This window comes from Ustilaginoidea virens, chromosome 1 (assembly GCF_000687475.1).
Source record: "Ustilaginoidea virens chromosome 1, complete sequence".
Taxonomy (NCBI): Eukaryota; Fungi; Ascomycota; class Sordariomycetes; order Hypocreales; family Clavicipitaceae; genus Ustilaginoidea; species Ustilaginoidea virens.
In genome coordinates this window covers 3600404-3627177 of record NC_057316.1, presented here as the reverse complement: position 1 = coordinate 3627177, position 26774 = coordinate 3600404, and the positions used below count along the sequence as shown (strand labels likewise).

The following is a 26774-nucleotide window of genomic DNA, read 5'->3' as shown; positions in this document are numbered from 1 at the left end:
CCTCCCTCTTTCTTTCTCTTCCCCCCCCCCCCCCCCCCCCCCCCCGCGATATACCACTCCCTTCAGAAGCGTGATTTCTCCCGTTTTCGCTGGCGGACGGGGCCAACAGTAAAAAGGTGGGTAGCAGATGGAGAGAAGATTCGACTGGGGTCCGGAGTTGAAAAGGGCGGTATATACCCAGTAGCTTATAGATGTCGACGCCGCAGACGAATGTACAGGATAAGATGTACCTGCGATGCGCAGCTCCACAGCTTGCCGTGACTGAGCCGAGCCGCCTGCCGTTCCTCGTCTGCTAGTCGTGAAAACTTGAGGTCAAGGTCCAACCCCCGTCGCGGCTGCTCCATGTCACTGAACTAAACCGGTGATGGCTGAGGCGCCCGGCTGCGAGACAGACTCCCGAGTCCAAACTGAATTGACCCTTGGACGGTGCGAAACAAAGCAACAGCATCACCCCTGCGGGCCCTGAATCCCGCGCGTCCAACACGCCCACATGTGCACGAGAGCAGATCATGACTACGGCAGCCCACGTCACGGATTCCCCTTGGCAATCAATCATCACCAAAGCCTCACGCGAGATGGGCAAGATTATCGGAAACAAAGGCGGGATAACGGTCAAGTCCATCCCTATGGTTCTGCACAGGGCTTTCCCTCTCTCCTACTCACAGCACACACACATCTGCCACCGTTCCATCAGACCCGCTCTTCTCAACGCTCTGTCTCTCTCTCTCTCTCCCCCAAGCCAAGTTCCCTGCCTCCTCCTGCGAGCAGAGGGGCTCGATCTCGTCGGGGAGGGGGGGAAACATTAAGAAGACAAGAGAATGACGATGCGGAAAAAAAATAAAGACGGGATGAAAGGAAAAACAAACAAGTGTCGCGGATGTAAGAGCGAGTATCTTTCCCTCATCAGTGCCAACCATGATGGAACCGTTGTCTCCAAATCGAGCAGTGGGTTCCGGTGGTATTTGTATTTTTTTTTTTTTGTGTTTTTGATTTGCCAAGTCTGGGAAACGCCTCGAAATGACTTTGCGTATTGCGTGTTTCCCTTTTCTTATTTTTTTCCCCGGTCAAACCGGTGGGGTTGTTATTACCAGTTTGATGCGGCCGATGCGGCCTGGGCGCCCGTCTCGGGGTTCTACCACTGAGACTGGTCCTTGGGAGGCTCGGCCCACTCGCCGGTGCCAGAGGCAGCCCAGTCGCCAGCCTCGGCGCCGTCCCAGTTACCGCCCGGGACGCCAGCCTCCCATTCGCCACCGGCGGCGGGGGCAGCGGTCTCGATGGCAACAGGAGCGGCGTCCTCCTCGGCGGCCTTGTCCTCCTCGACCTTCTCCTCGGCCTCGGTATCAGGGTCGCGGTCTGGCAAGGGAAAGCGGGTTAGTTTCGTGACGCGCATATACATAGCTTGTGGCGGGGCGGGGAGGGGCTTGTCAAAACGTACAAAAGTACAAATCGGGCATGACTTCCCAAGGCGTCTCGCGGTTGTAGATGGTGCCGCGGAGACGCAGGACCTCGCGGGCCAGCAACCACCAGATGGTGCCGATGGCGTGGCGACCCTTGTTGTTGGTGGGGATGGCCACGTCGACGTACTCGGTGGCGGAGTCGGTGTCGCAGAGAGCAATGACGGGGATGTTGACGTAGGAAGCCTCCTTGATGGCCTGGGCGTCGGTGCGGGGATCGGTGACAATGATCAGGCGGGGCTCCTTGAAAGACCGCGTGATGTAGTTGGTGAAGGAGCCGGGGGTGAAGCGGCCGGCGATGGAGGAGGCGCCGGTGTGGGCGGCGAACTTGAGGACCGCACGCTGGCCGTACGGACGGGCGGAGATGACGCAAATGTCGGCGGGGTTGTCGATGGCGACAATGATGCGGGCCGCGAGGACAATCTTCTCCCTAGAGACGCGAAGCAAGGAAGGGGGGAGCTTGTCAGCCTTGCGGTATCCTCCCAGACGTCAAAAGCCAAATCCCGCTGTGTCTGTTGTTGCGAGCGCAAAACTGCTGGAAACTTGCACCACCACCACCACCACCACCACCAAATCTCACATCCAGCCAGGCAGTTGAACTCTTCACCCCGCTGCCACCGCTCTCGAAGCGACTCGCACATACCAGGTCTTGCCAATGTTGATGATGTTGACGCCGTCGGCGCGCGTCTTCCACAGGTAAGGCTCCATGTGCACCTGGAGGTTCTTGCTTCCGACGTGGGTTTGAGCGGCCAGGAGCATCTCAATGTCCTGGGTGGTCGCGTTGAGGACCGACGGCAGGTTGCTGGGAGCCATCTTTGTCTGAAAGTCTCCCTTGGGATTGGTGGACTTGGAGGATGGTAGGAAGGGTGAGAGAAGGATGGTTTTGGCTGATCGGTGCAAGGCTCCGGGGAAAAAAAAAAAAAAGAGCCAAAAAAGTTCGCGAGAAATCCTCGATGAAATTGCAAAAGTTTGTGTGCGGGCTGGGAGAGCCCTGAAGACGCTAGTGCGAAATTGGAATAGCGTGGGTCTGATGCTTTGTCCCCGAGGGCAAACGGGCCAGTCACGTCACGTGCGAAGGCGCTTGTCTCCTTTTGGGGTTCAACCAAGGGACGACCGCGGGAAGGTACGTACATTTCTTGTACATTTCTTCGCCTTGGAAAGCCGAAAAAGAGAGAAGGCCTGGGGAAGGAAAGGGAAAATAAACACCTGGATGAACGGGTGGAGGGCCTCTGCATCCAATCCACGCGGATCCCCAGCAACCATGCCGCCCAGAATAGAGGTCCTTCATCGCCTAGGCACCGTCGGCTGTAAGCAGCGTTGGATTCCCGTGCGCTCCCCTCGACAGCAACAATGGATGGAACTTGCTAACCTTGCGAGGAGCAGTGTGTCTGCGGCCCGCCCTTCGTCCTGCAACTCCCAGCTTCCTCCCGGCCGTGCAGACGGCCAGCCTGTCGCAGAGGGAGAAGAAGAGAAAGGCCAAGCAAGACCCGTACAAGTGGGCGCAGGCGCAGCAGCGAAAGAACGCCAATCTCAAGCGCCGCGAGGAGCTGCAGAAGCAGCGGGACGAAGCGTGGGGAGACCCCGTCTCCGGCAAGCCCACGCCGTTTCTCGAGTCGCTCGACAATGCCGGCCAAGACTCCCACAGCCAGGTTCCGCGGGATGCGAGCGGGAACGCCCTGGAAACCACTTGCGAGCTGCCCACGACCCCGGGACTGCGAAATCACTTTCTCACCGACTCGGAGCTCGACGAGGCCACGAAGCTCGCCTACGCTCTTGGGAAGCCCATGGTTGGCGTCGTATCGGCGCAGCTGGGCTCCCCTCTAGAAACGGATGCTCAAGCCGTACACGATCGGAACCATGCCAAAGCTGTCGAGGCATTGAAACGGATAACGTCTTTGAGGAACGGTAGCGCCAAGGACCGGTTCCACGCCAATGTTCGCCGCATCATCGACGAGTTTGGACGGCACAAGACGGACAAGTTCCTGGCGCCCAAGCCGCAGTCCATCCATCCCAACACCACGCCTATGCCCGGTCGTGCTGGTCCCGATACTGGCAGCTCCGAAGTGCAGATTGCTATTCTGACGGCAAAAATTCGGAACCTGTCCAAAGCCTTGGAGATCAACCGCGGATACAAGGATAAGCACAATAAGAGGAACCTGGCACTGCTTCTTCACCGCAGACAAAAGCTTTTGAAATACATGGAGAGAAAGGAGAGAGGGAGCGAGCGATGGACGCGCATGATTGCAAAGCTAGGCCTCACGCCCGCCACTTGGAAGGGACAGATTGACTTGTAGGAATTTTGTAGATTATTACTCTCATGTACAATATCAAAGCCGTTCGGTGGGCCAACAATGCTGCCTGTGTCCACAAGAATAAACCCTTGGCCTCTGCCCATAATGCCGACATTTGGAAACCATTCTATCATGAAACGACTAATTGACCCCGGAGACAAAAGCAACCGTGGCGCCTGATCAGGCCACGCCTAGTTGGTGCACAGGCTCAGAGAGAACAGAGAGGTCCAAGCCCATATACTACTACTACTACAAGCCCAGGCTGGTGAAGAAGACATGAAAAGAGAAGGGATAGTTGGTGACAAAAAAGAGAAGAGAGAAAAAAAAAAAAAGGAAAAAGGTATGCTGGCCTCATCAAAATACGCTAATAAAGTTACCAATGCGATCCTTCTGGTTCTGGGCTATGCATTCGGCTATCCATGTAATGTTTCGGATTTCCTGACAAGCCTGTTTGTTAGCAAGTAATGTCTGCAGCTTAACCAGCAAACTCTCTCCCTTTTCAGGCAAGCTTACCTGTTCGCGCAGTTTCACCCACGCATAAACTATGGCGTAAGTGAATTGTCTCGTAAAGGCACTCTTTGAAATTTCCATCTCCTTCTGGTAAAACATGTCCTCCAAAGTCTTGCCGTCAGAGGCACCGCCTCCCATATTGCCGGGACCAGAAGAGCCGCCGAGGGAGGCGGCATCAAAGAACGTCTTGTAATCGTGCACGCCGTCGACGGCCAACCGAACACCTTCGACATCATCCGCTCGCGAGAGCATCAGTGTGCCTTCGGGATATAGTTTACCAAAGCTGGGGTAGAGCTTCTTACGATCCGCCTTGGACAGCTCGGTACCGAAAGAGTTGAGGGTGATGTTGATGGATCTACGGTCAGCCTCAAACTCAAGAATTTCCGACATGACCTCGGCGGTTGGCGTTCCCGCCATGTCGGGATGGGAGTTGACAAAGCTGTAAAAATCCTCGAGGTAGTTCTTGAACAAGGTGTTTCGCACGATTTCAATGTTGAGCTCGTCGAGGTCCTGGTGGCTAAGACTGCCCTTGAAGTACTGCGCGAGTGGGGTCTCAATAAGAACGCTGTTATAAAGTTCTTCAATGTTGGTGGCGACGCAGAGCACAGGCATAGTCTCAAACCACCCCAGCGGATGGCATCTTTCCAGCAGTTCACGGGTGTCTCTTTCGTGGAGCGTGCCAGTGATGAGCAGTGCAACATTGTCAATCATGTAGCCGTACGTAACGTAGTCCATGAAGGTCGCCAGCGAGCCAACAGCATTAGCTCGGACATAGCGGAATTCGGAAACAAGCTTGTCAGTCGTCTTTGCTGCAAGGCTGGACGTCGAGGGATTGGGCGGGAGCGAAGCGAGAAAGTCGCCATAGACAGGTCCAAGTTGCAGCTTGAGATCTGGCACCCTTTGTTAGCAGAATGGAACATGCTTCCAGGCTAGGCTTTGGTCCAAGCCATACCATCAATGGTCTCACACTGGGTCAAGTTGTTGTACGCGGGACCAGTGAGCAGGCCATTGCGATAACCTCGGACGATACCCTCGACAAAGCTGCGGCTGCGCATTAGTGATGCTCTTCCGATCTTGCAAGCCACGGATGGAACTCACCCATTGTTGATATTGAAGAAGAGCCCCTCCATTGTGTTTAAGTGGCTTCCACGGCCAGGCGATTGCTGGAAAGAGGAGGCTGAAAAGGACGGAGAAGAGGAAGGTCGACGAACTGGGGTGGACAGCGGGTCTGGGAGATCAAGAACCGGAAGAGCAGCGCAGTTGATGGTGGAGGAGACGGCAGCTTTTGTTCGTTGCGCCTGGGGTCGTCGTCGCCTAGTCGTCGTCGCCTAGTCCCAAGTTGAGCTCAAAGCAAAGAACTCACACTTGTAGACTGACTGACTACGGAGTATAGGTGCTAGGTTCGTACCAGTCCGCTCGGCATTTATAAGCATCATTTGATTGATAGTGGAAGTGACATTTCCACACGCAAAGCGGCGATTCGACACGCGGGCCGGAATATAGAAGAACCGGCATCCGGCCAAGCCTCTCTGAAAGTTAAGCCGCCCACTTGTGTGCGAAGCAAAAGCCAAAAATTTCGAGTGGAGACTCGAGCCGTCCTCGCTGAAAAATTTCCACCACATTTTTAACATCTTGGGTGCGCACAACCAACGCAATTGCGCTTCGCAAGAAAGCTGAACCCCCATCAACCCGAGCAAGACCCCCGGAGAGAGCCTCACTCCTTCCAAATGTCTCTCTTCGTTCTTGCCGAAACGCCTGCAGGGTGAGACTTTTCCGGCTTCGCTTCTCTTGGTTTGCACGGAAGGAGCAGCCCTCGTTCTGAACTAAGATTCCCCTTGCTAACGCATTGCAGCTATGGCCTGTTCAAGGCCGCAGACAAGAAACTGTTCAAACACGATGACCTCGCTGCAGAGCTGGGTCGGCCCGAGAAATTGGTCGAAATGTAAGGATGAACTGTCTACTTCGCGCATCGTTTTATTCCTCTGGCCCGTGGTTGACTGACAAAAAATCTCTTCTTTTTTTTTTTCTTTTTTTTTTTTTTTTCACAGGCTCAAGTTGAAGAAATTTGTCAAGTTTGACAGTGCTGCCATGGCTCTCGAGGAAGCCGCCACTCTCAAGGAAGGCAAAGTGCCTGCTCTTTTGGCTACATTGCTTGAGGATCTCAAGACGGAGAAGAAGGCTTCCATCGCCGTCGCTGACATGAAACTGGGAACGGCGATCTCAAACCTGCCGCAATTCAACATCTCCCCCGTATCCGGCTCCAACACGATGGATGTCTTCCGAGGTATTCGTGAACACCTCTCATCACTCATTCCTGGCCTGGAGCAGGAAATCGTCGATCGCATGTCCCTCGGCCTCTCCCACTCGATGTCCCGTCACAAGCTCAAGTTTTCTGCCGACAAGGTCGACTCCATGATCATCCAGGCTGTCAAGCTGCTCGACGATATGGACAAGGAGTTAAACGTTTACGCTATGCGAACCAAGGAATGGTACGGCTGGCACTTCCCCGAGATGGCCAAGATTCTCAATGATAATCTTGCCTATGCTCGAGTCATATTGGCAGTCGGTATGCGAACCAACATGGCCGACACCGACCTCTCGGAGATTCTGCCAGAAGAAGTCGAGGTCGCCATCAAAGCCGCGGCAGAAATCAGCATGGGTACCGAGATCATGGACGAGGATTTGGACAACATTAAGCTCTTGGCTGAGCAGGTCATCAAGTACTCCGAGTACCGCGCGAATCTTTCCTCCTACCTAGAGACCCGTATGCGAGCCATCGCCCCCAACTTGTCTGCTCTGGTTGGATATCTGGTTGGTGCGAGACTCATTGCTCATGCTGGATCCCTCATCAACCTTGCCAAGTCGCCTGGCTCCACCATCCAGATTCTAGGTGCCGAGAAGGCCCTCTTCCGTGCTCTCAAGACCAAGCACGACACTCCCAAGTATGGCTTGATCTACCACTCTTCGTTGATCGGTCAGGCCACCGGCCGCAACAAGGGAAAGATTGCTCGTATGTTGTCTGCCAAGACCGCACTTGGTCTGCGCGTCGATGCGTTGGGCAATGACGACGAGGAGGATGAGGAGCAACGAGCCATTCTAGGACTGAGCGCCCGCATCAAGCTGGAGAATTACCTGCGGAAGATCGAAGGCAAGCCACCACTGCCCAAAGGTGCCAATGTTGCTCCGTCTGGTGAGATTCTCGGTGCCGGTGCGTTCGTCGTCAAGGAAACCCGACGATACAACACCGATGCCGATGGCATCGCCTCTGAAGAGGTCAACGGGAGTGCCACCCCCAACAAGAAGGAAAAGAAACTCAAGGACAAGAAGAAGGCCAAGGTCGAAGTCGTCGAGGAAGGCTCAGACGAGGAGATGAAGGACGGCGAGGACGGCGACGATGGCGAGAGCGACGATGGTGCCGCCACCCCCGCCAACAATGTCACTAAGCTGTCAAGCGCCGAGTACGAAAGATTGGCCCAACTCGCTGGCTTATCAGTCAAGAAGTTCAAGCGAAAGTACGAACGCGGCGACGTGCAGCTCAACGCCGACGGCACCCCCAAGGTCTTTAGCAAAAAGGAGTTGAAGAAGCTCCGCAAGGCTGAAGTGCAGTCTACACCCTCAAAACCCGAGCCCAGCTCAGAGAAAAGGAAGAAGAGAAAGCACGAGGAGGATGCCGACGAGGCCGAGTCCAAGAAGGAGAAGAAGCAGAAGAAGAAGAAGCGCCACTCCGATGCCGAGTAGAGATCGGATCGGGAGAGAGACTCGGGGCTGCGGCTGGCATCGCCGAGGGAGGATGGAAACAATTCACGGAATCAGACATGGCCTGCGGACCGTCTGCGATGTGTAATTATATGATTGATACCTGAGATTCTGGAAAGCGCGGAAGGGCCCCCTTTGGGTTTGAATCTTCTGGCCTCGTTCCCGCCGGCGTTTAAAGGGTGGGATGATTTTGGCATTTTGGCGCGAACGGCTTTTCTTTTCTCTTTCTTTTGTTTTTCCTTGGTCTTTTTTTCTTTTCCTTTTGTGTGTGTGAGAGAGAGAGAGAGAGACTTTGGACGTTTACAATTTCATTTTTATCTCCTCGCATCGCCATTCTGTCGATGCCTGGGGGGGCTGCTCCGGACAAGAGTTGCAGCAAGACGAGAGAGGTTGTATAGCAAGAGAAAAGAAAATGGCATTGTTTAAATCACCATTGCACGGTGGATGAGGTGGATGAAAACAGCATGATTGAGTAGCAGCGGCACCGCGACGCACACCACGCACGTTTGGTTGAATCGATGCAAGTCATAATTTTATTCTACATGTTGACAAGTGAGCGGCTGGGGGGTGGGGGGGGGGGGGGGGGAAGGGCACGGCACCGGTTCCTTTTCAGAATCACCAGTCATACAACGACTTGTGGCATTATGTGCAGCAAAAGCGGGAAATCTCGCCGCAACCGGGCGGGTCAGGGGTATCTCAAAGCATGTCGTGAATCTTTCGTAGAGTTCCGAGGCGACGTCTGCAAAACCGCGGTTGCGACAAGGCCAGAAGGAGGGAAGTTGTCATTCAGGTCCGACGAAAAAAAGGCGGCGGATTGCACAGGTCCAGTGGCAAGTAGGGTTTGTTGGTATCGGCAGGGTATATAAAGGGAGCGAGCATAATCAACCAAATCGTCCGAGGAGTGGAAACAAGGGTGAGAATAGCTTGACTCGGAGTGGTTCGAGTGGAAACGATAGGGCGCAGCATCGTCAAAGACGAAGAGCTGCCCAGTTCAAAGGCAATGCTCGAAATCAAGTAGACCACGCTAATCGATCGAATCACTCCGAGTTAGCAGATTCTCACGTTCGGTGACGCCGTGCATCATTAGATATTCTCTATGACGCGAGCATTGATTGCGGTGTTCAAACCGGAGTCCTGACCTCCAAAGTCTTGTTGGTAGCTGGCGTCGTTTCTGTTGAATCCGCTTCCCTCGGCATTGTCCATGGGACCGAGAGCATTTAATGTGGCTTGCAGATTCTGATGGGCACCGGGCAGGAAGATGACCTTGCTGTTGGCCGATTTGGCCATGGCTTGCATGGCTTCAAGATATCGAATCTGCATGGCTGGTGCGGAGCTCAGGATATCAGCGGCTTGCCGCATCAGCTTGGCGGATTCGACCTACGTTTTGCATTGTCAGAACAGAGGCAAACACTTGACCTTTTTTCTTTTTCTTTTTTTCCTTCCCTCTTGGGTTTTTTCTATCCACCGGGATATACAGTAGTGAATGCTCGGCTTACCTCGGCCTTGGCGGCAATGATCTTGCTTTCACCAATGCGCTTGCTCTGTGCAGCCATGGAGAGGGATTCTTGGAGTTCTTGGCTGAATATTATGTCCTTGATGAGCATGCTCTCGACCTGGACACCCCAGCCAGCAGCGACGTCTTCAATAATCTCCCGGATGGATGCGGCAATCTCCTCACGACGCTCAATGACGTCCTGGAGGATACGAGCTCCGATAACGTGCCGAAGCGTCGTCTGAGTACGCTCCAGCAAGGCCTGACGAACGTTGGAAATGCCAAAGGCTGCCTTGTGGGGGGCCACGATATGGTAGTATATAACCGAGGTGAGGCGCAAGGTGACGTTGTCCTTGGTCATGCATATCTGCTCGGGCACCTCCGAGGTCTGGATCTTGACATCGATCTGAATCAGCCTTTCGCTGAGGGGGTTGACCTTGACCAGTCCCGGGTCTACGGCCTTGTAGAACCGACCAAACTTGGTGACGAGACCAACGTTGCCCTGGTGGACATTCTTGTAAGGGTTGGGGAAGCAGAAGCAGAATGGAACAGCGCCCAGGGTTCCGATGCAGGCACCGAGGGCATTGACTGGCGGCTTTGTTAGTCTTGAAGACTCCAAGGGAAGAAAAAAACTGGCCGTGATGGGTGCGAAAGCGGTGGTGACATACTCATGCTGCCATACCAACCCTTGGGATTGGGATCATTGCCGATAAGAGTAGCGTAGCTCTGCTGAAGATCCTCCTGTTTGGGGGGTTGAACGTCCATCTTGGCCTGGTTTTCGTAGGCCGGGGCCGGGGCCGGGGCCTTGCTGGAAGATCCTCTTCCGTTGGCTTCGGCCATGATGGGTTCTGTGGATGAGGTGAAGGAAGCTATGGTGACGGGTTTCGGTATCTGGAGACGGTGTTGATGTGGTCGATGCCCGTTGCAGCTGGCGAGTCTAGGTGTACAAAGCGGAGACGAGGCGAGGAGAGTGCGAAGGGAGGGAGTTGTAAATATCAATGCTTGTTGGAGGATTGACTACAGCCTAGTTGTTGCCTATTTACAGAGTATAGTAAGCATGCCAGTCGAGAAGAGCATGGCGCAGGTTTATAAGGGATAGACTGGCGCGTCCTTTTGACGTCGACCAAGAGCTCAAGCTGGTAAAGACGGTTCGAATCCGCCTAAGCAGGGCGCCAGGCCTTATTTGGCTTAGAGTGGGGGGGCTTTCAATTCCAGTGGGTGGGCAGGTGGGTGGGCAGGTGGGTAGCGGTGGGTAACGGAAGGCAGAAGGATAACTCCGTACTAGGGGGCAATTGGTGGAGCAGAGCGGAGCGCGGGCTGGAGCCAGTTGGATTGCAGCGGACGAGGCGAACTAGCAAATCACAGGGTCCGACGTGCAGGTGGGGCGGATACTCGGCATGGTGGGGGATGGCAGTGGCAACTCGCTGCGCCCATGACATTGATGAAGGCAGCCAGTTCTTCGACTGGAGGCAAGTGCGGCTCAGCGGGGCTGGTGCCTCGTCTAAATGTGCCTTCTGAGCGTCTGCTTGGCCTCGCAGTACGTACTCCGTACTGCTCTTGAGAAGTAGAGAGCACTCAGCCCCAGCAACACCACTCAAGTTCCAATACATGGCTGCTACTTGCTCGTAGCGACCGTGTATCATGCATGGCTGACGAGGCTGAATGCTTTAACCAGGCATGGCAGCTGAGACTCGAAAGCGGGGTCGAGTTTCTCCAGCCTCGCGTCGTCGTTAGCGCCCTACCTACAGTAGTACCCTATGAAGAGCCCGCTGTTTTCGACAACGTTCCGACCAGAACCGCGAGAGGCCCCGACGCAACCGGATCCGGAGCACAGAGTACGGAGTGACCCTGCCGAAGGTGCATAGACTCTTCATGGAGCCGTTGCCACCAACTGCTGTTGATGGGGGCGGATGCACGGGCTTGTTTCCGTTGCCGCCTGATCAGCTGCCTATGCCTTTTGGAATATCGCTTGTATAAATATATATATATATATATATATATATATATATTTACGGAGATGCCTCTTGTCACAGGGCAACATGGATTTCAGCAACCTCGCCATAACGCCACACGATTCCTGTTTTCTACCCATCACCAAATGTGCAGATTTCTGCCACAACTCCCTACACAAAGCACCTTGGCGCATTACCGGATCTCGGGTTCCTTCATAAAATCCGGAAGCACGAACCCGGCATCTGCACCTTCCAACCTGGCCGCAGCCAGGCTTCTCGCAATGTCGCCCAGCTCATCACTAACGTCAGGCTTCGGCCAACCCTGAGCCGGTTGAGGAGCATCAGACATGTCGTCAGCAGCGCCCGCGTGTCCCGCCTGCGCAGCATCGGCGTCAAAGGCGTATATCTTGATTCCCCTTAGGTGGGTATCCTTGCCGTTTTGGTGGTTCTCCAGGATCTGCATCTGCAAAACATACGAGACCAACGTGTTGCCGTCCGGTTCGCCCCCGGTCCCAGCAATGGGCACTTGCTGCCACCCGACGGGACTGTCCATGGTCACGGTCGCAAACTCAATCAGGCTATTCTCGCTTGTGCCTGATTTGAAGACGATTTTGGTGGGGGTGTAGGACTCATCCTCGTTGTAGTCGACGAAGAAGCGAATGTCGCGGATACCAACCCGCTTGACAAAGTAGACGGTTAATTTATGGGGCTGAGGGCCATCGGATCTTGTCAGGCTTGGTTAGCATCGAATGCGCAAGAGAGAGAGAGAGAGAGAGAAAGAGAGAAGAGCGGGTGTGGTGTGGTTTTCAGGCATCTCAAGGCCAGGAATTTCAGAGGAAAAGATACGCACTGCCAGTACAGCTTAAGATCGTCGCTCCGCAGCTCCTCAACCCCGTTCCCTGGCTTGTGGCTACTGACGGTGAACCGGCCTAGGTTGGAAATCTCCTTTAGTCCCACGTCTGCAGGATCCACCAAATTTAGGGGTTCTTCTTGCTCCGACTCTTGGTCGTCCTCGTCTTCCATTCCATCTTCACCGTCTTCGTCGTCGTCTTCGTCTTCATCTTCGTCTTCGAGTTGTCTGGCAACGCTGGCGCCTTGTACCTCGTGCTGGGCTTGTTCCGGCAGCGCTTCCTCGTCCTGTGTCAAGGTGTTCATCTGCTGTCCAGCGCCATGACGCGCCCTGGTCATGGCAAGAACACTCAGATCCGGCTCTGAGCTCGATTCATCCGAGTCGTAGGGCATGCTGAGCCGCGTGCTGGTGTACTGTGCAGCTAGGAGCTTTGTCAGCAAAGTTGCACATTGACGACAATTGGGCACTTTGATCCTCGGAGAAGTGTCGAAAAACACCGACTCTGCTGGGCGATGATGGAATTCTGAGCTACGTCATGCTGAGGTGGGTTGCACCCTGGTGGCAACTGCATGTCAAAACAACCAACTCACTCCTATGCAATCGAAAGGGATGAGGAGCCGGCCCTGTCATCACTGGCGATGAGGCATCCTGGAGATGCTGCTGATCGGGTGTACGGCGGGAGTACCTGGGCGTCACCTGGTTCGGGTGCTGCTGCCGTGGTCGCTGCCGATACGGCTGTAACTGCGGCACAGCCTCTGGACCGTGCCGCAACACCGGCGTGGTGGTGGTGGTGGTGGTGGTGGTAGAACTGGTGGCTGTGGCAACGGGCGTTGTTTCGGCGTGAGCATGCGCCGCAGCAGTTTCCTCTTGCTGTTCTGCGAGCTGCTGCCGTTGCTGGTGTCTTGTCGAGCTCCCTCCTGCTTCCCCGTCAGCAGCAGCAGCTGCAGCAGTGTTGGCAGCTACATGACGAGCGCGACGCGAGCCACGCACCATGTCCATGACGTCCCCGAACCTGATGGTGTGAATCTCGGAACCAGATTCCCCTTGGCGCTTGACGAGTTAAGCGCGCTGACAGCAGGTGCCAGTGGGTGGTTTAGCGCGACGCCTACCAACTACGACACGTGTAATGGAACCTATCAACGCGTCATCACGTGACGGCTTCTGGTGAGTAGCTGGAGGCTCAAAAACAAATATTCTATCAATTAATTGTCTGTTAAAGTTCCTGTAGGCAAGCATTCTTTGCCTCGGCCCAAAACACCAACCTGTCGCGCTCGTCTCTCGTCTCTCGTCTCTCGTCTCTCGTAACTCATCGTCGCAACTTGCAAGCGAACGATTTTGGACTCCCTTATGAGTACAAGACTTTGCAACGAGTGCCAGATGACACATTGAGAGCTGCTCCACCAGTCATCATGATTGTTGCAATCCGCCATCAAAACTTCAACCTTTTGCGTCTACAGTCTTCACCTTTCAGCCAGCCATGCGCTGGCCTGGAATCCTACACTGGCACATAAGCAGAGCCCGAAATATGCCTCTTGATGCTTTCGAGCCTGTGACCGAATGGTTCAAGAGCGATGATGGTACAGCGCGAACCAGCGGCTACCCTTACTCCAACCATTACAGCTCTCGTGTTTCAATGCTCAACATGCTGCGAGGATGGCGTGGGCCTACGTCCTTGGCTTTTTTCCCCCCCTCCAACGACAACATCAGGCCAGTGGTGGTTAGGTTTGTTGGCTGCGGATGACGTCGTCCTGACGCCACAAGCAGGCTGACGGGGCATGAAGCCGACTCACTGGACTTCCAAGTTGGCTTCAAGTTGGCGTCAGGACATCCAGGACATATTGACTGCTGGGTACCGACTCTGCTCACCGAGTCTTTCGTTCGGCGACTGATGCGCACGCAGGTTGGAAGCCATTGCCACGGATCTCTTCACCCAAGAAGACCAAAGCAAAATAAAAACAAAAAGAAAACAAAAAGAAAAGAAACCAGGGGCATCACCCGAAAGCCACATTTTGATATGCCGGGCTCACGTCTTGGCATCAGATGCCGCCTCCTAAATCGGGCGCCTAGCTTGGTGGCTACGGGGGCGGCGGCTACAGAAACTCCAGTCTTCTGTGGAAGGCGGCACTAGGGCCTCTACTAACCTTTTTTTTTTTTTTTTTTTTTTTTTTTTTTTTTTTTTTTTTTGTGATTAGGTCAAATGACACGGTTCCTTTCAAATGAGACTGGGGACGCTAAACATGCCCGCCACGACGCATAGATGCAACCTTGAAAAGATTGAGCCAATGATGAAGGCAGATTTAGCCTTTTGCAGGGCGCCACGTACAGAGTCCGAGCAAATCCTGGTACATACGTCTGGTGTGCCGATCTTTTTGGCTTTGAAGAAAGAGATTCAAGTCAATTTGGTGGACCTAGGGACAGCTACAGCTCAAGTCCAGTCCAAAGTTCAGCGCCATGGCCAGAATTTATCTACCCGAGGTATCTGGCTCTTTTCTTTTCTTTTCTTTTTTTTCTTCTTTTTTTTTGTCTTTTTTTTTCCCCTAGCATGTTTTAGGCGCATCTGCTTCGGCAATGCGTCGGGTGAAAACGCCAGGCCACCCCTCACCCACCCCCCCCCCCCCCAAACCCCTCCCAAGGCAATGCATGGATACAGTACCGCAGTAACCGTACCCAGGCACCACCACGACGATCGGGGCTTATTCCATGCTCGAGTTTCCGCCATGCATGCATATGCTCTCGCATGTGAATTCTTCTCGTGTAATTCTACGGAGTACCGGATTCGGTGATTCGACGATGCGACGATGCGACGATGCGAAGGTCCGATAACCCGACTCTAATAAAAATCAACGATTCCCTCTCGCCCTCCAAATTCACCAATTCTACCAATTCATCTTGCGATTCCTCTCCTCTGTTGAGGCCTGTGATGTAACCCAAGCAGTTGGAGGGGTTTTCGCAAGAGTCAAGAGTCGAGACCCGACCAGACCCAAGCAAGACCCTGGAGGGGGCAAAGCCGCCACCGCCTTGGCTTGGCTGGCAGGGGAGGCTGGCAGGGGAGGTGCCCTCTTGCAAGGGCCCTTTATGCAGCGCCATGTGATGCTCCTCCACGCGCTATTTTTCTCTGCCCGGAGCCTCCAGACCCGTGTTGTGTTGTGTTGGGGCAACTGGCTTCAGTTCAGTGCGGATGGTTGTCGACTTGCGCGGTCCGTCCCTGGCTGGCCACCCCGCTCCCTCATCTGGACAATATAGAAGGTCGCAGGTCCGAATTCCATAATATTATTATTTTGAATTTCGGCCAGATTTTTCGCAGTTTCCTTTTCAGTTAATTTATTAAGGGTTTCTTCATATAAAGAATATGAGCACTCGTGTGATTTTGTGTGATTTTGCATGCTCTGTGCGTATGTGCGTGCATACAGTAGCATGTGATGATTGAGACGATGGCTTCGCTTCCCAGCCTAACCCTTTTGCTAAGCCAAGGACTGGCTAGCGTCGACTCGGCCGGCATTCGTCTCAATCCGTATTTCCCATCGCTTGCCGGCTGGCTGCCCCATGGGCAAGGCAAGCAAAGCCATTCTTGCAAGCAACCGTGTCTTACCCCCTATGGTTTTTTTTTTGTTTTTTGTTTTTTTGTGTGTGTGTGTGTGTGTGTGAATAAAACGCCTACAAAAGAGATTCAATCGCCTTGCTTTCTCTTCTCCTTTATTCCTTCCCTTTCTTTTTGGTGTCTGGCTCTTTTTCTGGCGCGGATGGAAACCAGCAAGTACAGAAATAAGTACCTACCTACCTACCTTACCTAGTAGGTAGGTACCTTCGGTACTCAGTAATCTCTACGGAGGTACGGCGCAAACAAATCCCATGTCTCGTTGTGGAGCCGCTACATATAGACGTGCATCAGGCCAGGCCGCCAGGGCAAGCAGCAGGCAGTGCAATCACATCACTGCAATGGCGCACGCGGACTGGGGCCCAGGCTTAAAGGCACCTACCTCCTACCTACAGTACCTCCTTGTTGCCTCAAGGTTGTTGGTGGCAGGCCATCCTGGTATGTATGACGCTACTGCGCAGCTACTTACTCCATACCTGTGTTCCTGCCATGTCTGGCATGTATTTGCTCCGTCGCGTCGTGCTCAAATCGACTTGAGCCATCTGGCACCAACTTCCAAATATAATGTAATACTTTTGCTTACTGGGTTGATTCGCGTCCTGTTCGCCGCTGCTTGCTTTCCCACCAACCCTCCTCCTTTTTTCCCTCGTCCCTTTCCCCTCTACCTACGTATTCTCACCGGCGTGGAGGATCCGAGTCGATTGCTTTGCATGGCTCGCTGCGGGTAATACACGAACCCAGATTCGATCCGACACCAAACTGTTCGCGGCCTTGCTATCTCCTGACCCTTTTCCCCGGCACCGGTCACCGATCACCGATCATCGATCACCGATTAACCCAGCCGCTGCTCCGTGCCAAGCCCCTGGTCCCGCCATCACCAACAGCCGGCCCGCGTAATCGTCACTGCTGACATTTATCGTTCGACAAAAGGATTTTTTTTTGGGGGGGGTTTTTTTTTTCTTTGGGAGCTCACGGTGTTTTGTCTTTTCTCTCTTGCTTCTTCCCTTGCTGCCTCTTCTCCGTTTCCCTTTTGTTTTATTTTTTTTTATTTTTTTTATTTTTTTTGGATTGTTCTGTTTTCCTTTTCTTTTGTCTTTTTTTTTTTTTTTTGGAAAAAAAAATTTTCTTTTTTTTGGATCTCATCTTATCTGGCGCGCATTGGGTCTCCTCAGCTGCTTGAATCCGACCTATCTTGCCATGGCTGGGATATGGGATAAACAACCTTGGCCCTCGCCGCCACTCTTTGGGAGGGTGTCGTCGCCACGAGTGTTTTCGAGGAGAACCTTCATGTTGCTCTTTCTGCTCTTCACCTTGGGCATGCTGCTGCTCAGCGCGAGAAGAAATGGCCAACTTTGCCAAGACGGCCAGTATTGCGGCATCTCGCGCATCCGGGACAAGCTGCCCACTTTGGGGAACAATGGAGGCCCGAGCAGCGACAAAACCGCCGACGCGAACCTCCTGTCCCCGTCCGCGTCCGCGTCCGCGTCTTCGTCTCCGTCTCCGTCTCCGTCCCCGTCTCCGTCCCCGTCTCCGTCTTCGTCTCCGTCTTCGTCTCCGTCTTCGTCTTCGTCTTCGTCTCCGTCCCCGTCTCCGTCCGCGTCCGCGTCCGGGTCCGGCACCCAAGCTCAACCTTCTTCCTCGACCCTTGACGACAGCGAATGCGCCAACTTCCCCAACACGACCAGCGTCTTGACAATTATGAAGACTGGCGCTTCGGAAGCGTACTCCAAGATACCCACGCAACTCATGACAAACCTTAAATGCCTTCCCGACTACCTCTTATTCAGTGACATGAGCCAGAAAATCGCAGGCTATACCATACATGATTGTCTCGACACCGTCCTCGACAAAGTCAAGCAGGACAGCAAGGATTTCGAACTCTACCATCGACAACAGAAATGCCCCGTTGACCAGGATCTATGCAACAAGGTCCACGACACCGCCAAGCAGGGCTGGGAGCTGGACAAGTACAAGAACATTCACATGGCGGAGAAGGCGTACGCGATGCGGCCCAACTACGACTGGTACCTGTTCGTCGACGCCGATACCTACGTTGCTTACCCAACCTTGACGGAGTGGTTGAAGCACTTGGACCCGTCGAAGCGAAACTACATTGGAAGCGTCGCCATGTTGGGATCACTGCTATTTGGCCACGGCGGAAGCGGCTATCTTCTCTCCAAAGCCACCATGCAAGCCATGTTCGGGGGCAGAACTAATGTCGCCAACAAGTTCGATGAACAAGCCCAGCATATATGCTGCGGCGATGCCCTGCTTGCTCAGGCCCTGAAGGATGAGGCGGGCATTGAGGTTATCAACGCAGTAAGTGAGAGCGTGGCCATCAGCCGGCAGGTACGGCGGCTTTCGAGAGAGCATCCATGCTAACCCGGGGGGGGGGGGAATCAGTGGCCAACCATCAATGGCGAGAAGCCACATACTTTACCGTATGCCGAGGACGGATGGTGCCACCCCATCTCGACCATGCACCACGTAGTAGCTCAGGACATCTCCGACTTGTATGCCTTTGAAAAAGAGCGCAAGTTTGCCCAGCCTCTCCGAATCAAGGACCTGTACCACAAATTCATGGAGCCACACCTTTTGGAAGATCGAGCAGACTGGGACAACCTTAGCGATGACACGGTGTACCTGAATACTTCCATGGCAAAGTACGACGAATGGGAGATTAATCGAGCCAAGAAGGATGGCCTCAGCAACGAGGAGGCTCAGGCGCACAAGAGTTTCGAGGACTGCAAGAAGGCTTGCCAGAGCATAGATGATTGCCTCCAGTTCCGCTACCAAAACTACATCTGTCGCACGTCGCGCAAGTTGAAGCACGGCAAGCCCTCGGCCAAAGAGAACGAAGAGTTTAAAAGGTTCCTGAGTGGCTGGAATGTCGAGAGAATCAAGGCATGGATCGACAAGCAAGGCGACTGCAGCGGCCCTGTCAAGTGGCCGCTAGCCGAATAGGTGATTTGATTTTGCCTCGAGGCAGTTGGAACCGATAAAAGCTGCAGAAAGAACTGGTGTGCCGTCTTTGATGGCAACGAAAACCTGCCGACCGCGATGATTCTCACTCACCCTTGAATCAAGTCGAAGCACCCAATCGGAGATTATCCGTGTTTGAGGGGTGAGGGAGAAGCCAACATCTGCTTTGCTTGAGGGAGGGGGAGCCATATGCCATGACACGGATTTGAGCAATTTTGTATAACACAACGCCGCAAGGTCGACCCGGAGCATGATGTTTTTGTTCTTTTCTTTTCCCTTTTTCGATTCTCCCCCCGGTCCCCCCCTCCCCCCCCTTTTTTTTTTTCTTCTTTTTTTCTTTTTGGAAAGGAGATGTCTGTTTAAAAGTTGGATTTCATGGGCTGCCCGTATACGACCTAGTTTCAACATGGGACACGGCGGAGCGCCATGTCTTTGAAACGATGCCCTGGATATTCGGACTGGGCATCGTAGGTGGAAAAATGAGGGGCAAGGGACGCTCCCTTTCCCTTTGACGGGGGAATTTGTGAGCTGATGGGACCGGCGGCGAGGCAAACGGCATGCACAGGCGAGATCTCTTTTTGGACACTAGAAGACCGCGGTACGCGTGAAATGGGAGATATGGGGAGGTGCGCGCGAAAGGAATCGATCCTGCGCGATGGATCGATTATAGATATTAGAGGGAGGGCTGCTCACAACCAACATGCTTGCTTGCCGTACGACTACGGCGTGCACCAATCGCAACTCTTTCTACCTCGGTGGTTGGAAAGGGAGTCTGGGTTAATGCATCAGACGTAGATTATCGTTTGATTGCTCAGTTGGAGGGAGCAGAATAAAAGACGTTTTTTTCTAAAAAAAAAAAAAAAAAAAAAAAAAAAAAAAATGAATGCTATATGAATGATGGATCCCTTTGACTGTATTAAGGTGCAGCTTTTGAAACGGACCAGGGTTTAAGCCAATAGAAAGCCGTAGTTTAAAGGGAACCCCACATTGGCAGACTAGTAAATAGTATAAGGGTATAAGTACCAGCAATTTCCAGACTTACAAAGGAGCACGTAAACAGAGCGGGAAGGGTTTTCGAATACACCGGTAACGCTAAGCCTAAAAGAGAGCTTGTACCTTTGCATATATTTTCTATGAGTAGTGACGTACCGCATTTTTCTTCCTTCCTGCTACTAAGGGGCAATTAGTCCTATGCGGCGAAGTATTGTCAATGCCTCTACTTTATGCCTATTGGCGATAATGACGACTTTGGCGGCATTGCATCGTGATATTTACCACTAAAGTCGTATGAGGATTGCGTTTTTTACTGCCAATAGTGCATGCAAAGCCCTTAAGACGTTAATGGTCCTGAATCGCAGTAATTGCATCTTGTGATATATAATATCCATATTTAATATCAGATAAAGGGATAACATAGGGCGTCGGGGTTGCTTCTAAAGCCATTATGTAGGCAAAAGTCGTGATAATGTGTATGGTGGTGTAGAAAGGAGACATGTGTATGGAGTAGCAGGAAGGAAGAAAAATGCGGCACGTTATTACTCATAGAAAATATGTGTAAAGGTACAAGTTCTCTTTTAGGCTTAGCGTTCCCGGTGTGTTCGAAAACCCTTCCCGCTCTATTTACGTACTCCTTACAAAGAGCTACATCGCACTTATCGCACCTGTAGGCCCGGCACATAGCGCTGTGAGGCTATTCCCACTATATTAAGCTGTCAATTTAGCAGTAATAAAGGCAGATAGAAAAGGCGTTATCACTAACTCTTAAGATGTTACTTATTGGCTCTATTAGAAATGCCAGAATTCCTAGTATAAGGATTTCAGTGATAAAGGTTTGGTGACTAGGCCAGTTGCCAAGAGGGTACCTAGTAGGTACTTAGCAAAGAGTGGGTCCGATACAAAAGCTGCACCTTAACACTGCCAAAGGGATAGAAGGAACGCAGCTGAGCTGGCTGGCATCGGATGTCAATAGGTCCAGGGGCAGGGGGGCGGTGGCACTGGGATCAACATGAAATTACCAGACGCTGCATGTGGCCATTAGAACTTGCCTCCGCCGTACGGACTGGGGGCCTTTGTGGCTGGTGCAGGGAAAGGAAAGGAAACCAAGCAGAAAGGGCGTCATAAAGGTCAACGTTGGATGATTTACCGAATGGAAGATGGCTCTGCGTGGCGGGTTGACGTAAGAGTGGCCATGGACTACTACTATGTACTCCGTATGTACTTGTCTCGGCTGCGGCGAACGCAACGCGGCCAAGGGTTCGGTATTCTTGTGGTGCACCTGCGCCCTGCCAGCTGGGTCCGCCAGCTGCGCTGCACTTGTCTGTCGATCGCCACCTTCTGCGCTCCTAGCTGCTTACATACCAGACCTATACGTAGTACATACGTTGGACCAGATTTGGACCTCCCAAATGCATCAGGGGACCTGTTGCGGTAACATTTCTGCAGCTCATTGCTCTATCCCCTTTTGGCGGCATGCCATGGCATCTCCAGGAACCCCCCCTTCCCCCTTCCCTCCCGCCCCGCCAAGACCCGGTCTACGCGCACCCCCCTTTGACTCTGGTTAGTCGTGCTACTCTGTACCCCCCGTCCCCTTCCCTCCCCTCCCCCCTTCCCTCGGAAGTTAGCCAGCTGTTGCCCCTCAAAAAGACGTCGACTCGCCCACGCTCTTGGGCTTTCAGGGAGAAACGCAGCTACACATGGGTACGGTGCGCGGCCTAGATGCCCAGGGATGGGGGACTGAGGACGGAGGATGGCGATGGCGATGGCGCCAACTTTTCAGGCGGCACTGGCACGTCTACGTCTGGTGGTCGTGCCGCGCCTGAATGCTGCCCGACTGCCGCGGAGGAACCAGAATGGACGTGCCTGGCCTCACTCATTTCAGGGTCTTGGCCTCCCTGACGGTCACAGTCTAGCGCCCTGGACAGCCCCGGACAGCTTGGGCAAGCAGCCTGCCTACGGAGCTCTCCGTGCTCGCCTCCGGCTTGGTGCCGTCAAATAAATAAGTCTGATCTAGTACTCCGTAGTTTTATTATTACATTAGGTTACATAAGGTAGGTAGGTAGGTAGGTACCTAGGTACCTACCCAGACATGTACCTACCCAAGGTACATACCGAGGCGGTCCCGGTCTCTCTCAATCTGTCCTGCCATCTGTTCTGCTGCTGGTTCAACGGCTGGCGTTGGGGGCTTCACTCCTGTCCAGCCCAGCAACCCCGTCCCCGCCAGCCAGCCAGCCCAGTCAGTCCCTTCTTCGTCCAACCTCCTTCTTCCTCGCTTCCACCTTCGCCAAAATCTTATATCCCCTCGCCTCCTTGTGCCCACGCCAAGCTTCACTCTTGTGCCTGCTTATTATCCCCAGCGTTGGCGCGCCTGTGCCCACTGCCTTTGCATTACTTAGCTCACCGCTACAGCCGCAGTATACATTGATCCCTCCACCGTCGAGAAGAAAACACGGCCAACCAACCACACAATCACCGCAATGGCTGATGCTGAGCTCGACGGCGACTGGGTCCCCAATGGACGTCGACCTTTGTCGTACGTGTCCTTGTTTCCTTCTTGATTCTTGATTCTTGATCCATTTTCCTCCTTTTTTTTTTTTTTTTTTTTTTTTTTTTTTTTTTTTGGTTCTTTTATTTCATAATCATTATTCTTTCTTTCACCTTTTGGGTGGACGTCTAATACTAGTGCATACGCCTGGATGACATGACATGTCGCTAACGCCGAATGCCTTGCTGCTCCAGAACTATTGCACGCTCCTTCTCCCAAGAGCTGATGGAGGTTTTCCGCATCGAAGAATCGGTTTCTGATCTCGACCAAAAAGTTGACGAGAGGTTGGTCTGATGCAAGCAACCTATTGCTGGCACCAATCACCACCGACTTATCCGCTCCCGCGACTGCGATTGCTGACTCCTCCCTCCTCCACCCCACCCTTCCCCCCGGGACACAATCTAGACGCCAAATTGTTGGCAGAAACAACCAAGAGCTCGCTGACCTCGAGGCCCGCATTCGAGAGATGGAGGATCGTCTCCGTCGCAGCAGGGGTGGTCAGCCCGCTCAGGGACTCCAAGCACCCAAAGTCCCATCGCCATCCAAGGACGAGAACAACAACAACAACAAGTCACGACCAGGCACTGCCCGCCCCATTCAACAGGCACCAAGTTCCGGCAACATGCCCCCAACTCCTGGAGCCAGCGAAGGTGATTGAAATCTCGTGACCCCAACGCTGACTTGGCCGACTCGTCTCGCTAACTTGATGTGTCTTTGCCCCCTATTTGCCTCATGAACGATAGACGGTGATGCGGAGCAGTAAAGAAGGACGTTTCTCAACCCGTGTCCTTTCGTTGTCAATGGAGCCAGCAGCTGAAGCAGAGCAGCTGAAGCAGACTTTGGTTGTGGGGGTAATTTTTTTTTTTTGCCAACTACCGCGAATTTCGCAAACCGGAGGCAATTCATCTGATGTTTACATACAAACTATTGCGCAGCCTTCCCTCGAAGGATGTCTTCTCTCATTTCATCTCCGCACCGGAACCCAACGAGGCACGGCAATTTCGACTTTACTGCATGGTCAGGGACAACACGGACGTGTGATTACCATGACATTTATCCTCGACCAATTTAGTCATCGCCGTCACTCCCTTTCAGACGAAACGACCTTTGGCGTTATCTCTTTTTTACGGCATCACGGAACCAAGTCATACATGCGATATTACCAGCTCCGAGACAACCTTTGTTACGGTTTCCACAGTGTTCAACCTTTCTTCTATTTCTTCTCTTCATCGCAGTTTGCCCGCCCCGCTGGTCAGTCTCGGCCGTTTTTTTTTTTATGGGCTGCAACCGCGTGAACAACCACGATCAAAACAACTCGTCTTAATATGTACTTTGGGAAATGTAATTACTCTTTTATGCCGGCATTTCGGAGCATGGTTCACGGGCTGGGGGAGATGCGGAGGAGCTGATGCAGGTGGGTAAACTGCTGATGGTGGCAGAAGGGACGGGCGAAAACACTTGAGCTTTCGGCTTGACCGATGACTGTGGCTGTCGAGAACTTGTGAGACTTGTATATATCGCCATCAGAATCACGAGCGCAGTTCAACCTCTACCTGTTCCGTCATGATGGAAATGCCACTCGGACGATTTCTCTTTGCTTTGCTTGTTTTCCACCCCCCTCCCCCCTTTTGCCTCGTTGGGGTTTTCTGCATCGTGTGGCCCTAGGTCTGCGGTGCTGATGCAAAGCTTCGAGGCGGTAATCCAGGCAAGGCAGAGCTGCTCTCCCTTTGGCGACAGCCAGGCAATGATTGATACCAGCAGGTGGCTGATGAACTGCTAGGTGCTTCAATCGGTCAGTTCTGCCTGCACCTTTCTTGGCGTGCGAGTAGCCGCGGCTTGTTGTATTATGCCGCGAAACGCGAGTAGCTATAGCTGCCACATGGCATTGCGTGACACAGTACGTGTAATGTGTAATGAAATTCGGATCGGCAGCTAATGCTCAACTGATAGGCAAATTGCATGAGCATCCCATCCCATTCCATCCCTCAAAAGGACCCGGCTGGATCGATCCCTGTGGCAGCGCGAGTTGAAGCCTTCCCCCTATTGACCTATCGACAACCCTGGCGTGCCAAACCATGTACGACAAGGCACAGAAGCACAGCACGAGATGCAAGTCTTGTCCTCGACAGAGTGCGAAGGCCACCGAGCGTCTGCAGACGTCCTCCTTTTTCAGAACAAAGGCGACGTTGGACAGATGGGACGGGAAGTGAAAGTCGGGGTGATTGATGTACTGACAGCTGGGCGGCAGCTGCCACCAGACTCTTTTGGTGGGAAAAGAAAACAACTCCCAACGCCCCCCGGCCACCTTGTCTGCAAAAAAATTCCCTTTCTTTGCTCAGTTTCGTGCTCAGTTTCGAAGCAAAAAGGAGGCCCCAACTGGAAAGTCGTCATCCGTCACCATTGCCATGCTGCGAATTCAGCAGACGTTTTGTCTCTTGGCAGCCGTTTTCGCCACAGCGAGCCTTGCGGTGCCGCAGCTCTCGTTTTCCCTGGACGCTCGGCCCAAAAATCACGGCAAGGGCCGCAACTTTGCAAGCGACTGGCTGGCCGCCCATAATCGATGGGGAAACGAGGTGGCGAGGGGGGCAAGCTTTGCTGCCCTTGCTGAGGGAGGTATGCATCCCTTAGGTAGAGAATCGAGACAAGATACGGTCCAGGAACCGGCGTTGACCTTTGCTGCTGAGCTTTTTCTCTCCCCAGAGGGCACGGTATATGCGAACCCCATGATAAACGATGAGGCCTACATCACGGAAGTCGAGATCGGAACGCCGCCTCAAAAGTTAAAGTTGATTTTGGATACCGGCTCTTCAGACGTGTATGTTGAGACACACGCACGCACCCACGCACGCACCCGTTTTCCCCCCTGTTGGAGAGAAGTTCATAGGGCAAACACTGACAATGTTCCCAGTTGGGTCCAATCCACCGATACGGTTTACCGGGTCAACAGCAAGGGTCCATGGGCGCCGAAATACAAACCGGAGTTGTCCAAGACTGCGGAACGGTTGGACGAGGCTGTGTGGAGTGTGGAATACTGTGAGACCACATTAACCCCCTGAAACAAATTTAAAAAAAAAGAGGAAAAAAAAAGAGAGAGAGAGAGAAAAGAGACAAGAAAGTGAGAAGCAGAAAGAAACGGAGAAAAGTGCCACGGCGTAACTGACTCGCAACTTGCGTGGAAAGTGGATGGAACAGCTGCGACGGGCATCGTGTACCGCGACACCATTCGCCTGGGCGGCTTCCAGCTTCACAACGCCACCATCGAGTCTGCGCAAATCATGGCGCCGCGCTTCGAGACGGAAGCCGGCATCAGCGGCATCATGGGCCTGGCAAAGCGGCTCCCCAACAACATCATGCCGCCGTCGCCGTCCTTTCTGTCCATCCTGTGGCCGCGGTTGAAAAAGCCCGTCTTCACGGTCGACCTACGGAGGAACGCCTCTAGCCGCTTCACCTTTGGATACATCAACGACTCCGTGGCCTCGGGGGAAATGACGTGGCTGGCCTCCAGTCCGGACAGCCCGCACTGGGATATCCAGCTCGAGCTGACGGCATGGCGCGGCGCGCACCCCACGTGGATGTACCACCGGTTCCAGGCGACGGTGGACACGGGAACGTCGCTCTTGTTCCTGCCCGACGCCCTGGCCAGCAGGTACTGGATGTCCGTTCCCGGCGCGCGAACCGCGCCCTTCATGCTGTCGGGCACCTACATGTTCCCGTGTCAAGGAGCCCCAGCCCTGCCCGACCTGCTGTTCAAGCTCCCCAGGACGGAGCACGTCATCCGCATCCCGGGCCCGTATCTCAACTACGGCCCGGTGGAGGGCGATTCCTCGTTTTGCTGGGGCGGCATGCAGAGCGCCGTGGACATGAACGTGACGGTTTTGGGGGACGTGATGCTCAAGGCCGTGTTTGTGGCGTTTGATGTCGAGGGCAACAGGATTGGCTTGGCCAACAAGCTGCTCCACGATGCGTAGAGACCTCTTTTTTTTTTCCTTTCTTTTTTTTTTTGGGCTTTGTTTGCTCTGGTTTCATGTATTCTCTTTTAGCTTTTTCAGGGGCTGCGGTGCCGCAGGTGCGACATGCCCGGATTTGAAGACTCGAGCAGATGCCGTCTTTAGACTGTCTGAGATGTTTCTCCTATTTCCTCCTCCCTTTCCCCCCCCCCGTCTTTATTCTGTCTACTTTGCTATATGGCTCTGTCTGACCGATCCATCTGTCGCTTTTTTTTTTGCGTCTTCATCCCCGTCTACTTTGCTACATGGACCGTGTCTGACGATTTCTCCTTATTTTTGCCTCTTCATTCCGTCCTGGTCAGCGACGAGTCGACCAAATAAATCCAACAATCAATCGACTCGAG

At 53.4% G+C, this 26774-nt stretch overlaps 10 protein-coding genes across 10 annotated transcripts; 6 read left to right on the top strand and 4 right to left on the bottom strand.

Annotated features, from left to right (window-relative positions):
- Nucleotides 1-1132: 1132 nt before the first annotated feature.
- UV8b_00758 (uncharacterized protein) lies at nucleotides 1133-2267 on the bottom strand (the record flags this gene model as incomplete). The annotated part of the gene is made up of 3 exons (XM_043138256.1): nucleotides 1133-1353; nucleotides 1436-1884; nucleotides 2098-2267. The coding sequence occupies 3 exons, from the start codon at nucleotides 2265-2267 to the stop codon at nucleotides 1133-1135; spliced, it is 840 nt and encodes a 279-aa protein (XP_042994190.1).
- Nucleotides 2268-2715: 448 nt separating this feature from the next.
- On the top strand, nucleotides 2716-3748 carry UV8b_00757 (uncharacterized protein; the record flags this gene model as incomplete). Its single annotated transcript, XM_043138255.1, has 2 exons — nucleotides 2716-2761; nucleotides 2838-3748. The coding sequence occupies 2 exons, from the start codon at nucleotides 2716-2718 to the stop codon at nucleotides 3746-3748; spliced, it is 957 nt and encodes a 318-aa protein (XP_042994189.1).
- A 351-nt stretch (nucleotides 3749-4099) lies between these two features.
- UV8b_00756 (uncharacterized protein) lies at nucleotides 4100-5385 on the bottom strand (the record flags this gene model as incomplete). The annotated part of the gene is made up of 4 exons (XM_043138254.1): nucleotides 4100-4183; nucleotides 4259-5145; nucleotides 5208-5296; nucleotides 5354-5385. The coding sequence occupies 4 exons, from the start codon at nucleotides 5383-5385 to the stop codon at nucleotides 4100-4102; spliced, it is 1092 nt and encodes a 363-aa protein (XP_042994188.1).
- A 597-nt stretch (nucleotides 5386-5982) lies between these two features.
- On the top strand, nucleotides 5983-7993 carry UV8b_00755 (uncharacterized protein; the record flags this gene model as incomplete). The annotated part of the gene is made up of 3 exons (XM_043138253.1): nucleotides 5983-6017; nucleotides 6108-6197; nucleotides 6304-7993. The coding sequence occupies 3 exons, from the start codon at nucleotides 5983-5985 to the stop codon at nucleotides 7991-7993; spliced, it is 1815 nt and encodes a 604-aa protein (XP_042994187.1).
- A 1101-nt stretch (nucleotides 7994-9094) lies between these two features.
- UV8b_00754 (uncharacterized protein) lies at nucleotides 9095-10343 on the bottom strand (the record flags this gene model as incomplete). Its single annotated transcript, XM_043138252.1, has 3 exons — nucleotides 9095-9388; nucleotides 9508-10091; nucleotides 10172-10343. The coding sequence occupies 3 exons, from the start codon at nucleotides 10341-10343 to the stop codon at nucleotides 9095-9097; spliced, it is 1050 nt and encodes a 349-aa protein (XP_042994186.1).
- Nucleotides 10344-11648: 1305 nt separating this feature from the next.
- Nucleotides 11649-13304, bottom strand: UV8b_00753 (uncharacterized protein; the record flags this gene model as incomplete). Its single annotated transcript, XM_043138251.1, has 3 exons — nucleotides 11649-12180; nucleotides 12306-12726; nucleotides 12896-13304. 3 exons carry the CDS (start codon nucleotides 13302-13304, stop codon nucleotides 11649-11651), a joined length of 1362 nt encoding a protein of 453 aa, XP_042994185.1.
- A 127-nt stretch (nucleotides 13305-13431) lies between these two features.
- On the top strand, nucleotides 13432-13816 carry UV8b_00752 (uncharacterized protein; the record flags this gene model as incomplete). Its single annotated transcript, XM_043138250.1, has 2 exons — nucleotides 13432-13469; nucleotides 13525-13816. 2 exons carry the CDS (start codon nucleotides 13432-13434, stop codon nucleotides 13814-13816), a joined length of 330 nt encoding a protein of 109 aa, XP_042994184.1.
- A 3371-nt stretch (nucleotides 13817-17187) lies between these two features.
- On the top strand, nucleotides 17188-18864 carry UV8b_00751 (uncharacterized protein; the record flags this gene model as incomplete). The annotated part of the gene is made up of 2 exons (XM_043138249.1): nucleotides 17188-18219; nucleotides 18304-18864. The coding sequence occupies 2 exons, from the start codon at nucleotides 17188-17190 to the stop codon at nucleotides 18862-18864; spliced, it is 1593 nt and encodes a 530-aa protein (XP_042994183.1).
- Nucleotides 18865-22355: 3491 nt separating this feature from the next.
- On the top strand, nucleotides 22356-23186 carry UV8b_00750 (uncharacterized protein; the record flags this gene model as incomplete). Its single annotated transcript, XM_043138248.1, has 4 exons — nucleotides 22356-22411; nucleotides 22618-22707; nucleotides 22829-23073; nucleotides 23167-23186. The coding sequence occupies 4 exons, from the start codon at nucleotides 22356-22358 to the stop codon at nucleotides 23184-23186; spliced, it is 411 nt and encodes a 136-aa protein (XP_042994182.1).
- Nucleotides 23187-24828: 1642 nt separating this feature from the next.
- Nucleotides 24829-26391, top strand: UV8b_00749 (uncharacterized protein; the record flags this gene model as incomplete). The annotated part of the gene is made up of 4 exons (XM_043138247.1): nucleotides 24829-25036; nucleotides 25124-25238; nucleotides 25332-25456; nucleotides 25604-26391. 4 exons carry the CDS (start codon nucleotides 24829-24831, stop codon nucleotides 26389-26391), a joined length of 1236 nt encoding a protein of 411 aa, XP_042994181.1.
- Between the last annotated feature and the right edge of the window lie 383 nt (nucleotides 26392-26774).